This window comes from Tarenaya hassleriana, unplaced genomic scaffold, assembly GCF_000463585.1.
Source record: "Tarenaya hassleriana unplaced genomic scaffold, ASM46358v1 Cleome358, whole genome shotgun sequence".
Taxonomy (NCBI): Eukaryota; Viridiplantae; Streptophyta; class Magnoliopsida; order Brassicales; family Cleomaceae; genus Tarenaya; species Tarenaya hassleriana.
In genome coordinates, this window is record NW_010966654.1 from 6,050 (window position 1) to 20,904 (window position 14,855).

Below are 14,855 nucleotides of genomic sequence, written 5' to 3' on the forward strand. Positions count from 1 at the left end.
GCCGTTGTAAATACCGTTGTAACATTTCGACGGCGTTTCCAACGGATATTCTAACGGATTTCCGTGGCAAATACCGTTGTAAATCCGTTGGAATATTTCTAACGGATATTCTAACGGTCCCGTCGGAAAGTAGCCACAGATATCCGTTGGAATCTCCGTTGCTATATTCCGACGAACAAATCCGTTGGAATTCCGTTGAAAATATACCACGGAAGAACCGTTGGAAATCCGTTGAAATATTCCAACGGATGACGGCGTTGGAATTCCGTTTGGAATTTGCCACGGAATTCCAACGGAGCCGCGTTTCTAACGACTGTTTTCCAACAGATATATCCGTTGGAAATTCGTTGGAAAAGTCGAATTCCAACGGATTTTCGGCCATTTCCAACGGATTTGCCAGTTGGAATTTAGGTTTTTTTTGTAGTGGTGGTCGTGAGGGTGGTGTAGATGCTGGCGGTGGTCCAAGAACTCCCGGAGCATATCCTGAATATTGCCAGGGATTCGGCCAATACGACGACCATTGTGTAGAGTTCTATGTTGAGCCATTATGGTATTGTCGGCGTCCTCTGTAGTGACGACCGCGGCGACTACCTTGTTTGTTCTCACGATGGTGATAACCACGGGACGAAGAAGACCACGACTGTGTTGGGCGAGAGGAGTTGTTCGGTGTTGTTGTTGTTGTGTACAACACGTTCGATGATGAGGCATGATCTGCATGAGATGGTTGATGTCGGGATGATTTGGCAAGGCGTGCTCTTCGAGGATGAGCATAGGTCGAGCATCTTCAAATGATGGAAAGGGAGATTTGTGCTTGATCACGCTGACAATGTTGTCAAATCTCTCACTGAGTCAGTTGATCATATGCATCACTAGGCCTCTGCCTGATACTTCAGCGTCGATGTTTGAGAGGAGATCGGAGAGCTTCTTCAAGTGTTGGCAATAGTCATGCACCATAAGGTCACCGATGGTGAGATTGTGCAACTCGTGTTCGAGTTGGATTGCAAGAGCCTCTTTGTTGTCGCGAATTGATTCTCTAGCCGCGTCCACAGGTCATGCGAGGTACTCTTCTTCTTCAAGACAGTGGTAAGAAGAGATTTGGAGATAGTGTCATAGATCCATAGTTTGACAAGGTCATCAATTCTCATCCAATGTGTATCACCCTCTCTGGTAGGCTGTGTAGAGCCGTCGAGATGTCCGGTAATGCCAAAACTGAGGCAGTGGGTTTCAAAGATTTCCCGCCATGTGTCATAATTAAATTCTTTCATGTCGAGGGTAATTGGGATGTGAGATTTGATGTTATTCACACCAAAGGGCTTTTCGGTTCGAGGAGTTTCAGGTTCCATGATTGCAAGGTTGAAGAGAAGAGAGTAATGTCGAAGAAGAAGAAGTCAAGAGGAAGAAGAAGATAGGTTGACGGCGGCGCAATCAGGGGAAGGAAAAAAAAATTGGAGAGCTCTGATATCATGAAACTTGGTAAAACTCTTGTAGGGTTTTATTATCATTTCTCCATAGTATATATACAACAATCATAATAGGGTAACAATACATATAAGGGAATATAATCAGAGATTGCATAATATTTCGATTAATCCCTTAATATCCGCTATCAGTTGATACAAGTTTTTTTTTTTTTTCATTTAATCTATTGAATTGGTAGATCATTTTTTTTTTCATTTTAAAAAAATCATTAAAAAATCATGTGATTCAAAACTTGTTTCTAGGTGAGATTAATTTTTTCTGGATTTATCATTGTCTTGTTCTATTCAATCTTATCTATTAATTTCTATTATTTTTCATTTAACAAAATCATCTTAAAAAATGTAAAATGATTAGATAAAGAGACAAAATAATTGAGCATGCGGTGGCAGATAACCAGAGACGCATGGATGTCATGCAAGGAAACGCGGCGATTAACAAGGTCACTCGGCAAAGCCCACATTTAAAAAGATAACACATATATAATACAGACAAAACCCTAAGCACTCATACACACATCATCTAATGTCTTCCTACACGTTCTCGGCATGCAAACTCCTTTCCCTTCCATAAATACCCATCCAAACCACTATACAAAAGCATCAAACACGAATAAACACACACAAACACGCAAAACAGTACTCTTCATCACTGCAAAAGATGGCGAAGCTAGGAAAATATAATTGGAGAGAACAAAAAAAACCCTAAGCTCCGCTTCCGCGCAGCCGGCGGCTCTGCCACGTCGCCGGGCCCTCGCCATCCCAGCCGAAGATGGCAAAGAAGAAGAAGAACCACTCTCCTTCAAAGTCACCTCAACAATCGTCGCCACGGTCGTCGCCACAGTCGGTCCCCAAAGCCTTGCCGCGTGGATCTGCTCTTCCGGCAGCTCCGCCAACTGTACCTGACCTGGGCGGCTCGCCGGCTCCGGAAAATCTGAGCCCGTCGGCCCAGACAGCTGTTCCTATTTCGCCGGCCCCTACTGCTACGAACCCTGCGTCTCAGACGGCTGCTCCTACGCCGCCTGCCCCTGCTGCTCCGATTCCGTCGACTCAGATGTCTGGTCCTAGTCCGCCGGTCCCTGTTGCTCTGTACCAGTCGAATCAGACGGCTGCTCCTACTCCGCCGGCACCTGCTGCTCCGAGCACGCCAGCTCTTGGTGTTGCCAGCGACGTTGCTCTGATTGCCCCTGCTCCGTCACTGTGTGCTGAGGATTTCCCTCCTCTGCCAGGGACAGCCCACCTGAACCCGGCTGCTGGTTTGCTAACTACGGCTAAAACCCCTGTCCCTCCCCATCCTCCTCAGCCAGGTTCACTTGCTCCCGAATATAAGTGGGCTCAAAGATTGCGAACCTCCTCAGGAACCTCAGCCGGGTCACTACTCCGGTAATATCGGCAGACGGTAAACTGAGGGTGCGTGTGCCGAGCTCTGTACTGTTGGAGGCGTCCCAGACTTGGAAAGGACATCTAGTTGGCCATTTCCTTGGTGTGGCTCCGTCGGGGTCCAAAATTTTCCAGTCCCTTAATCCTATTTGGGGATGGAAAAGTAGGATTCATGTGCGACGGGTCAATGACTCAACTTGCTTGTTTCACGTTGCTGATCTCTCTACACGGGAATGGATCCTTGAGGTGGGAATATGGCGTGTGGGAGATACCATGTTCACAGTTGCGTTGGCCATTTCCTTGGTGTGGCTCCGTCGGGGTCCAAAATTTTCCAGTCCCTTAATCCTATTTGGGGATGGAAAAGTAGGATTCATGTGCGACGGGTCAATGACTCAACTTGCTTGTTTCACGTTGCTGATCTCTCTACACGGGAATGGATCCTTGAGGTGGGAATATGGCGTGTGGGAGATACCATGTTCACAGTTGCAGAGTGGTCCCCTACGGCTTCTTTCCGGAAGACAACCTTAAAATCTGCACCAGTTTGGGTAAGCCTCTCCGACATCCCGGCTGAGCTGTACAGTCTTCAAGGTATTAGTTACATCTCCTGTGGGATCGGTGAACCGCTGCACACGGAACGTATGCGCCTAGACCCGTTCAATGTGGGTCGTGCCCGGGTCAAAATAGAGGTGCAACTTGGCTCGCCTCTTCCGGACACCATTGAAATAGAGGATGACAGTGGAGGTATTGTTGTGATCAAAGCTTTATATGATTGGTTGCCGCCTCGATGTACTTCATGTCACGAGTTTGGTCATCGGGAGATGAACTGCTTCCTCAAACAGTCTCGTATTGTGGGGCACAAGGGCACAACCTCTAATAGGACGACTGATCTGGAGACTCCGAAGGTCTTGACTGATGTTAGCCCGCCTCCACACACCCCCGCACCCCCACACTTGGCATCAGAGGTACCACCATCTGCATCTGCCACTGCCTCCCCCCGGGTATCTTTGAAATCAATGTTTCCAAGTAGCCACCCATCAGTTCCACAGGAACCTCCATTGTGGGTCGGGCATGATACATCATCTACCACGTTTAAGGAGTCGACAGAGAATGCTATCTCATCTCCACAGGATACTCACCCATCTCTCAGCCAGCCTAAGCTCGTGTTTGATACAAAAGATCAGCCTATCTGTGAGGCCCAGAGAGTTTTGAGAACCCGAAATGCTACTGCCTCTAGAGCTCTTGATGGGTTTACTGAGGTCCAGAAAGCCCGTAGGGGCAGGGCTAAGCACAACTAAGCCTATAGCAATACCCAGGTTTTTTGTTTTTTGCCTTTCTTGGATTTGTTGGATTTTAAATTTTGCGTTTGACGTGTGCTATGAAGCTTTTTTGTTGGAACATTCGCGGGGTTAATGGAGCGGCTAAACAACAAGCTGTTCGTGACATCATCCGCACTCATCGACCAAAAATTGGAAGCTTGATAGAAACCAGAGTTCGTGATCAGTCTACCGCCAGCCGTATTGCTCGATCCATCGCCCCTTCCTGGAATTTTGCTCATAATTATACAACTGCCGAATTGGGAAGAATATGGATTCTCTGGGATCCAGCTCTTGTAGTCAACATTTACTCAGCATCGGCGGAAGCAGTCACTTGTGGTGTGTTTGACCCAGCTCTTGGATCCTACCTCACTGTCACCTTTGTATATGGACTGAATACTTCCTCGGAACGAAGACACCTTTGGCAGGAAATTTCACTGATTGCATCGCACCCTCTAGTGCCGGCTAAACCTTGGGTCCTAATGGGGGATTTTAACCAGGTTTTGCGGCCCCAGGAACATGCCTCCCCGACGGCACGATTTCTTCCCCACCAGGGAATGGTCGATTTCCAGAATTGTCTCCTATCAACAGGTCTGTTTGACTTACCCTCTAAAGGGGCCTATTTTACTTGGACAAATTGCAGTATGGAGAACCCCATAGCCCGGAAACTGGATAGAGCATTGGTCAATGACACGTCTCTTCTAGCATACGCTGATGCTTATGCTTTCTTTGATGCTCCGGCACCATCGGATCACTCGCCTTGTATAGTGGACTTTCAACGGAGTCGAATGGAACACCGGAGAACTAGCTTTAAGTTTCCACTCCACGTAACTAAGCATGAATCTTTTCATACTCTAGTTGCTGATTCTTGGAACTCTCCTACATTTGAAGGGTCACTATGTTCAAGGTCTCAATAAAACTCAAGCGGTTGAAAAGCGTGTTGAGGCACCTTAATCAACAAGCATACAGTGGAATACAGCAGAGATCAGCTAGAGCATTAGAGGATTTAAAAGCTGCCCAGAATTTACTTCTCCAAAACCCATCCCTGGAGGCTGCAACCGAGGAATCTAGGGTTCGCACGGCTTGGTCTGTCTTTTCTGCTGCAGAGGAGACCTTTCTCAAGCAGAAATCTCGGATCCGTTGGCTTTCAGAGGGGGATTAGAATACAAAGTACTTTCACCGTATCGTGGCTTCGAGACAGGCAACTAACGCCATCCGGTTTCTTGTATCTGATGCAGGTGATCGGGTTCATGACACCATTGAGCTTAAAAGGATGTCGATCCAATATTACAGAGACATCTTAGGGAAGGAGGATGATGGACTATCTTGTTGGACGACTGAGGACATACAGGATCTAATCAACATGACTGGGACATCAAGCCTTACGGCAGGGGTTGGTGCTATCTCCGAGCCACTGTCTTTGCACTACCGCATGGGAAAGCTCCTGGGCCAGATGGTTATTCGGCTGAGTTCTACACAAATTGTTGGCAGCTTGTGGGGGGTGAGATCACTGAGGCTGTTAAGGAATTTTTTACTTCGGGTTCATTGCTCAAACAATGGAATGCGACTCTCATTACCCTGATCCCCAAGACCAAGAACGCAGCTCGGTTGAAAGATTATAGGCCGATTTCCTGTTGTAACACATTGTACAAGATTATCTCCCGTATCTTGGCCAAGAGATTACGACAGATTACACCGGCACTCACATGCCCCAACCAGGTTGCTTTTGTTCCTGGACGGTCCTTGCTTGAAAACGTTTTGTTAGCTACGGAACTTGTATCTGGATTTGACAGGAGAGGCCAACCGCGACAAGCTATGGTAAAAGTCGATCTAACCAAAGCTTTTGACATGGTCCACTGGGATTTTGTTATACGAATATTGACCGCACTACAACTTCCGACAAGGTTTATCAGCTGGATCCGTGAGTGTCTGACTACTACTGCGTTTTCCATTTCATTTAATGGTGAGACAGTTGGCTATTTCTGAGGGAAGAGGGGGCTACGACAAGGTGACCCACTCTCCCCTTATCTCTTTACACTGGTCATGGATATACTTAGTCGTTTGTTGAACAAAAGGGTTGAACATGGGCTGATCTCTCTGCCTCCTAAATGTCGGAACCCAGTAGTCTCGAACCTGATGTTTGCTGATGATATCTTGGTATTCTCTGACTGCTCTACAACCTCTCTCTCGGCAGTAATTGAGACTTTTGAGTGCTTCCAAAAAACTTCTGGGTTGCAGTTGAATAAGGAGAAAACGAGTCTCTTTATAGATGGCAGCGATGAGAATCTTGGGTTGCAACTGTCTACTAGCTTGGGAATTGCACAAGCCAATCTCCCAGTGCGATATTTGGGGCTTCCGCTCTCGGGGAAGCGTATTACGGAGCGGGATTGTGCTAGGCTCAAGGACTCGGTGCGTGGGAAGTTGTTCTCATGGACAACTAGATTCCTTTCTTTTGCAGGGAGGCTGCAACTACTCAAATCCGTAACATACAGTGTGATCAACTTCTGGGCTTCGGCATTTGTATTGCCCCGACACTGCACGAATGAGTTGGAACGTATGTGCTCTGCTTTCCTCTGGACAGGGGCTCCAGTGACAGCCAAAGGAGCTAAAGTGGCATGGAGTACGGTTTGTACACCTAAATCATCGGGCGGGCTGGGACTCAGACGCTTGGCCCAGTGGAACTCTATATTGACCCTTAAGCTATTGTGGATGCTCTTTACAAAGAGTGGATCTCTATGGGTCGCCTGGACAAGACAACACATTCTCTCGCGGAAATCCTTTTGGGATCTAAAGAATGAGAACAAGGGTAGTTGGATGTGGCGGAAATTACTGAAACTCCGAGTCGTTGCTCGACCATTTCTTAGATGTCGAGTAGGGAATGGTGAATCATGTAGCTTCTGGTTTGACTCGTGGCTCCCTCAGGGACCCTTGATACTGTACTTGGGGGAGATGGGACCGAGGCTAGTCGGGATCCACCGACAAGCTACAGTGAGAGAAGCATGGGGAAATGACGGTTGGCATATTCCTCAAGGACGGAACCCTGCAATCGAAGCTATCCGTATCAGCCTCCTTTCACATGCTTCGCCGATCTCCTCGATGTCGGGTGACAGGTATTTTTGGTCTACAGACTCTTTAGACCCGTCTCTCAGGTCATTCTCCACGTCTAAAGCATGGAAATTCTTCCACTCCTCGTTTAGCCGGGTCACCTGGGCTCGGACGGTGTGGTTCACCTATTCCATACCGAAGCATGCATTCACGTGCTGGCTGGCTGCTCGGAATAGGCTACCCACTCGTGATCGGCCATCCGTAGTGCTCTCCAGCTCTCCACTGACTTGCTTGTTGTGTGATTCGGACAATGAATCTATTGATCACCTCTTTTGTCACTGTGAATACACCAGACACATATGGGATAAGTTACTGGAAGCCTCTCGTTTTAGCTGTCCACAGGTGAATTCCTTTAGTGATTTACTCGGTTGGGCTGCAGGTATTACAACTGATAAAACCATAAAACTTATCCTTCTACTGTTGTTCCAAGCCACGATATATATACTTTGGAGGGAAAGGAATATACGGTTGCATGAGAACCAATCGCGCCCCTCTTCTATTGTTGTACGAGACATACTTTCTTCAACTCGGCGGCGTTTATCGAGCATTCGACACCTATGGCGGTATACGCACGATGATGACTCTTTACTTACGGTCTGGTTTAGATATTTTGAACTTTGATAATTTTACTTTTGGCTACCTGGGATTGCTGTTCTTAGTTAGGACTGGTGTACTGGCTGATTTACAGCCGAACTTTTGTAAGTTGCGGTATATATAAAGGAATTTACAGGAAAAAAAAAAAAAAAAAATGGGGACAGCCAATGTTCTCTTGGCAACTTTTGCCATTTTCCTCGTCCTGTCTAACGCCTCCATTTTCCGCGCTGAGGTGGAGCTCGACGAAGACGACGTGAACCAGAGAGGCCCACAAGGACGGTGCCAGAGGGAGTTCCAGCAGCAGCAGCTCAGGGCTTGCCAACAATGGATCCGCCGACGCGCCCAACGCGGCGGTGGCTGGGCCGATGATGACATCGAGCTCGTGACCGAAGACGAAGACGTGAACCAGAGGACGCCAGCCCTCTGAGAGTGCTGCAACGAGCTGCGTCAAGTTGACCGCATGTGCGTGTGCCCAGTGATAAGGCACGCGGCTCAGCAGGTGAGGTACCAGGGACAGCACCAGCCACAGCAGGTGAGACAGATGTTCCAAACTGCTAGGAACTTACCCAACATATGCAACATCCCTGTCGGACAATGCCAGTTCCAGGCTACCCCTTACTAAACCCGAAACGGGAACGCACATGCATGCATGCTTGTGCGAGCGATTTCAAGGGTTTCTAGGGTTTCGAGTTCGGTGTGGAGTTGAGTACGTGTTAGGCATTACACTTAATCGTGTGAGTGGGTGCATGTATGCCGAAGTTAGAAGCTTAATAATGTAACTTGCACTCATCCTTAATAAAGTGTTTTAACGACTTACTCTTCTTTATAGTCTCTTTATGAATTGGCAGAAATACTTTGCGAAGATTTTCAGAGTTTGGGAGATGTGGATTGGATAAGAAACAAAGAAGAATAGGAGAATAATAAATCAGATGGAGATTAAGAATGAAAAATGGAGAATACATCTCCTACGATTTCTCTTTCTTTTTTTTTTGTAATAGATTACATACATATTTAAATAACAAACACATAGAAAACATAAAAGGAATACATGAGCAGAAGAGAATCAAGATAACAAGGTAAGTGGAACTTTCGTATTAATTATGCAACTAATTCAATGTTATGAGATTTGCATTCCTTTGATTTAGCAAGTCTTCTAAACGTCAATCAAGTAATCTTTGGCATGTATTTGATATTTTGATTTAACACTTTGCACGCCTAATATTGTGCATTCAATCGACCAAAAGTGAAATTCAAAGCTCGTCAACAAAGAACATGTTTTTATCCCGTATTTAAATCCAAACGTTGGAAAGGGATATTCACCCATATTTGTACTTTTTCGATCCGTTAGGGAGATGTAGTTGGATAAAAGGTCCGATGAATTTCTGTATTATAAAAAAAACACTAACACATATATACCCATCGGTTTTACATTGGTTTGCTCGATAATATATAAGTTGCTTAAACAAATTAATAAAATATATATCGCTTATACAAATACCTTTTCCTCACCAACACAAAAAAGTTCCCAAAGATGAATGAATTTAATATGCAATAAGAAACATGTTAACTTTTACCGAGTTTCACTTATTTTTTTTTTTTGCTGAGTTTTATGTAAAAATGTATCCTCATGCAAGTTTGGTACAAATTATTTTGCTAATTTTGGTGTAAATATCCTATTTGATGGGCTTACAAGTGTTTGAAAGTATAAGTTCCTCTCGAGGGTAAACAGAAATAATATTTTTTTAAGCATAAATTTCATTAGCTGCCGAAATTCGATTATACTTGGGGCCGGGAGAGCTCGGCAAATCAGACGATTGTATTCATCACATTTGTTAGTTGATGCGAGTTGATATTGCCATGCCTTACATTGTCATTGAAGTGTATGTGTCTGAAACATACGGTTGAGAAGAAGAAGAAGTGAAAAACAGGAAGATACAGGGGAACCCTCCAAAGGTATCAGAGGGTTTCCTGGGTTAGCTGGGACGACGTCGTTCCGAGGATTGGCCAGAAATGATTCGAGCTCGAAGGGCAATTCGGTAAATTCATCTCCAGCGGGAAAATCAGATTAAAAAGGTCATCGTCTTCCTCCTCTGAAAAAATACGATTCATTCTTTTCTCAAGAGCTTCGTTCTCGGTTCTTGGTGTGAGATCAATTCGATCGGTTGTAAAACTCTACGTGAATAAAGAACTCCCTTCCTCCGAGACGTAGGACGAACACAACGTTCGATCCGAACTCGTTAAAGGATCGGTGCACATTTTTTTTCTGTTTTGTTTTTCCGGCGAGGTTTTCTCGGTGTTCGCAAAATCAGGTTCACCGAGAAGAGAGAGTTCGATAAAAAAAGAGATCGACATCGGTTCAAGATAGTACAAGTGGTATCAGAGCCCGACCGTTTTGATCCAGGGAGATTCAACTGTTCCTCTCATCGTCAAGGTTTTGGGATTTTCTGAATCAAGAAAAAAACCGAAGAAGAAGGGTCTGCAATACAGGTCAGTTCATTGGGATAGGCTTTCTTGGAAGATTGATTTTCGAAAATTCTCAGAAGGTTGTGTTGAGGATTAGCTGCAATTTGGAATTCTAAGGCACAAAGATATGGCATCTCAGTTCCAAAAATTGGATGTTGAAAAATTTGATGGTAAAAACGACTATGTGTTGTGGAAAGAAAAAGTACAGATAGGTTTAGAAATAATGGGTCTCTTGGACACGCTGACGGATGACCCAGCGACATGGAAAGGGAAATCTGAGCAAGTAGAAGAGATGAAGCCACCATTGGGAGCAATGACACCAGCAACAGGGGTAACCGAGTTGACAGAAACATCAGAGATAAGATCAGTTCTGGAAACCGATTCAGTCCTAAAATCTGATGATCAGGCAACAAGCTCCATGGATATCAAAATAAGGGAAGAAAGGAGCAGAAAGACAAGAAACCTTATAGTTCTGTGTCTTTCGGATTAGATTCTAAGGAAAGTGATTCAAGAAAAGTCAGCATTTGGCATCTGGAATCTATTGGAGAAACTCTATTTGGAACAATCCTTGCCAAATAGAATGTATCTGATGCAACGAATCTCAGGGTTTAGAATGGAAGAAAATAAAACGATTGAAGAAAATCTTGATGTGTTTCAGAAACTGCTGTCAGATTTGCAAAATCTGCAAGTCAAAGTAGAGGAAGAATACCAAGCTGTATACCTTTTGAACTCATTACCATCTCCTTACGAACAACTCATAGAAGTGTTGAAGTACTCAAGAACAACTATTACGGCCGAGGAAGTTAAAGCCGCAGCAAGATCAAAGGAACTTGAACTGATGGCATAGGGAAAAGGGCCAAAAGCAAATGGAGATGGATTAATGGTCAGAGGTAGATCGGAACAAAGGGAGAATCATGGAAGAAAGAAATCAAGATCAAGGTCCAAGTCACGAACCAAAGGTGACTATTGGTACTGTGGAAAAAAGGGTCATTACAAGAAAGACTGTCGATCCAGAAAGAAGGATCAGGATCAGTCTAAGAATGGAAAACCTGAAGCTGCAGTAGTAAAGGGAGACACAAATACAACAGAGGACAAGATCGGAAGTTTTTCAGAATTACTATCAGTAACAAGTAGATACACAAATGAGGAGTGGATTTTGGATTCAGGATGCTCTTTTCACATGTGTCCAAGAAAAGAATGGTTCACTAGTTTCGAAGAAAATGAATCAGAAAGGGTCAGAATGGGGAACTTTGCTGTATGTAATGTTAAAGGGATTGGAAACATAAAGATCAGAGCACATGATGGTTCTACAATTTTGCTCACCAAAGTAAGGTACATTCCTGAGCTAAGAAGAAACCTACTATCACTAGGAACTTTTGAGCAGTAGAGATGTTGGTATAAGTCCCAAGAAGGATGTCTGAAGGTGATCAAGGGTTGCAGAACAATATTGAAGGGAAAGCTGACAGATGGATTGTATGTGCTAGATGGAAAGACAGTTATGGATGAGGTTAATCAAACAGAACCTTCAGCTGATAACACGGGGCTATGGCACAGCAGGTTGGGACATATGAGCCAAAAAGGAATGGAGATATTGGTCAAAAGAGGACTGATACAGAACAAAGAGATCTCAACACTCAAATTTTGCGAAAACTGCATCTTTGGAAAGGCAAACAGGTTAGTGTTTAGAACAGGACAACACACGTCAAAGGATATCCTGAACTATGTTCATTCAGATCTTTGGGCTCACCAAATGTCCCACAATCAATGTCAAGAAGCCAATATTTCATAACTTTCATTGACGACTTCTCAAGGAAAGTGTGGATCTATTTCTTAAAGTCTAAAGATGAGGCTTTTGACAAATTTGTGGAATGGAAATGCCTGGTAGAAAATCAAACAGGGAAGAGGCTGAAGACTCTAAGAATCGACAATGGTCTAGAGTACTGCAACGTAAGATTCGACAACTTCTGTAAGGAGCAAGGAATTCAAAGACATAGAACATGCTCCTATACACCCCAGCAAAATGGTGTTGCCGAAAGGATGGACCGAACAATCATGGAAAAGGCTAGATGTTTGTTGTCTGAATCTGGTTTACCACAGGCATTTTGGGCAGAAGCAGCGTCAACATGTGTCCACATTATCAACCGATCTCCATCAATAGTTATAGACTTCGGAATACCAAACGAAAAATGGTCAGGAACAGATCCCAGCTACAGGCATCTGAAAAAATTCGGCTGCATTGCTTATGTACATTCAGATCAAGGTAAATTACTCCCAAGAGCAAAGAAGGGAGTATTCGTAGGTTACCCGAGAGGGGTGAAAGGCTACAGAGTATGGTTAATAGAAGAGCAGAAAGTGGTAACATGTAGAAATGTAAAATTTGATGAATCACGTGTCTACAAAGAGCTGAGTAGGGAAACAGAGTCAGAGAAGCAAAAGGAGCAGGAACAATCAACTGAACAGGAAACAGGGCATATTCCAATACTTCAAGATCTTCAGACAGACGAAAGGATAAAAGCTTGAGGTGGAGCTTCTGATATAGAAAAGGAACAGATTGATGATCAGCCTCAGACACAACTGGAAAACCAACAGGAGCATAGTGAGTCCGAGTCAGAGAGTCAATCCGAGGAAAAATCTGAATATGAAGAAGACTTAGTTGACTATCTGTTAGCCAGAGACAGAACCAGGAGGGAAATTAAGCCACCCTCAAGATTTGATGACTCAGCGTCAATAGCATTTGCCCTCACCTCGGCAGATGATCTAGAAACAGAAGAACCCATGACAGTTCAGGAAGCAAGAAGAAGCAAAGACTGGAAAAGCTGGAACAAGGCTATGCTGGAGAAAATGGCTTCTCTCAAACAGAACAAGACATGGGTGCTAACAAATAGACCTGCAAATAAAAGAATTGTGGGTTGAAAGTGGGTACTAAAAAGGAAACCAGATATACCAGGTGTTGAAGAACCAAGGTTCAAAGCAAGGTTAGTTGCAAAGGGCTTTTCTCAAGTTGAAGGAATAGATTACAATGAAGTCTTTGCTCCTGTGGTAAAGCATGTTTCTATCCGAGTTCTCCTGTCTCTCGTGGTGTATCTAGACCTAGAGCTGGAACAAATGGATGTTAAAACAGCGTTTCTACACGACAACTTGGAAGAGGAAATATATATGTCACAGCCAAGGCTGAAGGATTCGTGGAAAAGGGTAAGGAGGAAATGGTTTGCCTACTAAAAAAGTCCCTCTACGGATTGAAGCAATCACCTAGACTTTGGAACCAGAGGTTTGACACATTCATTCAGAGCCAAGGGTATATCAAAAGTAGATATGACCCGTGTGTATACTACAAAAATTCAAAGAATGGCTCGCTCATCTACCTGCTACTATATGTTGATATGTAAATTGCAACAAAAGATTATGCAGAAATCTAGGAGTTGAAGCAAGCACTAGGGGCTGAATTCGAGATGAAGGACCTAGGACCTGCTAAGAAAATACTTGGCATGGATATTAAAAGGGATAGACTTGGAAACAAGCTCTTGCTATCACAGGTTGATTACCTACACAAGGTACTTACTGCATTTCACATGGATGAATCCAAAGCTATACAAACCCCATTGGGATCACATTTCAAGTTGTGTTCAAGCCTGAACAAAGATGAGATTGATCAGGAGTTCAAAGAAAATGTCCCATACGCAAATGCAGTTGGCAGTATCATGTATGCCATGATAGGGACAAGACCGGACTTAGCATACCCGGTGGGTGTAATCAGTCGGTTTATGAGTAAACCAGAAAAGACACATTGGGAAGCAGTCAAATGGGTGCTGAGATACATGAAGGGAACGCAGAGACTCGGGCTAAAATACAAACAAAGCTCGAGTTTTCAGGTGAAAGGATTCTGTGATGCAGACTATGCATCAGACGTAGACAAGAGAAGGTCCATATCAGGCTTTGTATTTATGGTTGGCGGCAATGTTGTGAGTTGGAAGTCAAGCCTGCAACATGTGGTAGCTCTCTCGACTACAGAGGCTGAATACATGGCACTTACAGAAGCTATCAAGGAAGGGTTATGGCTTAAAGGACTCGTAGGAGAGCGATTACAGATCAAGACTGTGTGGAGGTTTTGTGCGATTCTCAAAGTGCGATAAGTCTGTCGAAAAACAGCGTACACCATGAGAGGACCAAGCACATAGACATAAGGCTGCATTTCATCAGAGATATCATTGCTGAAGGAAAGGTCGCAGTATCACAGGTACATACAGATCACAACTTAGCTGACATTTTAACTAAAACTGTTCCGGTAGGCAAGTTCAAACGAATGTTGAACTTGCTGGGTTTGGTCGAAGTTTGAGATCTGAGGGTTGCGGAAGGGAGCTAAGGTTTCATCAGGGAATGTTACAGACAAGGTGGAGAATTGAAGTGTATGTGTCTGAAACATACGGTTGAGAAGAAGAAGAAGAAGTGAAAAACAGGAAGATACAGGGGAACCCTCCAAAGGTATCAGAGGGTTTCCTGGGTTAGCTGGGACGACGTCGTTCCGAGG

At 44.4% G+C, this 14,855-nt stretch overlaps 2 protein-coding genes, 1 long non-coding RNA gene and 1 pseudogene across 3 annotated transcripts; all 4 read left to right on the forward strand.

Moving 5' to 3' along the window:
- Positions 1 to 2,247: 2,247 nt before the first annotated feature.
- On the forward strand, positions 2,248 to 4,150 carry LOC104822216. The gene is made up of 3 exons (XM_010553356.1): positions 2,248 to 2,731; positions 2,806 to 2,958; positions 3,159 to 4,150. Exons 1-3 carry the CDS (start codon positions 2,248 to 2,250, stop codon positions 4,148 to 4,150), a joined length of 1,629 nt encoding a protein of 542 aa, XP_010551658.1.
- An 80-nt stretch (positions 4,151 to 4,230) lies between these two features.
- On the forward strand, positions 4,231 to 7,179 carry LOC104822217. Its single transcript, XM_010553357.2, has 7 exons — positions 4,231 to 4,982; positions 5,060 to 5,307; positions 5,407 to 5,561; positions 5,660 to 6,072; positions 6,226 to 6,325; positions 6,407 to 6,974; positions 7,091 to 7,179. The coding sequence occupies exons 1-7, from the start codon at positions 4,231 to 4,233 to the stop codon at positions 7,177 to 7,179; spliced, it is 2,325 nt and encodes a 774-aa protein (XP_010551659.2).
- Positions 7,180 to 7,486: 307 nt separating this feature from the next.
- LOC109117038 lies at positions 7,487 to 7,799 on the forward strand. Its single transcript, XR_002024529.1, has 2 exons — positions 7,487 to 7,615; positions 7,704 to 7,799. It is a non-coding gene; the product is annotated as an uncharacterized LOC109117038 (long non-coding RNA).
- Positions 7,800 to 8,021: 222 nt separating this feature from the next.
- Positions 8,022 to 8,681, forward strand: LOC104822218 (annotated as a pseudogene).
- Positions 8,682 to 14,855: the final 6,174 nt, after the last annotated feature.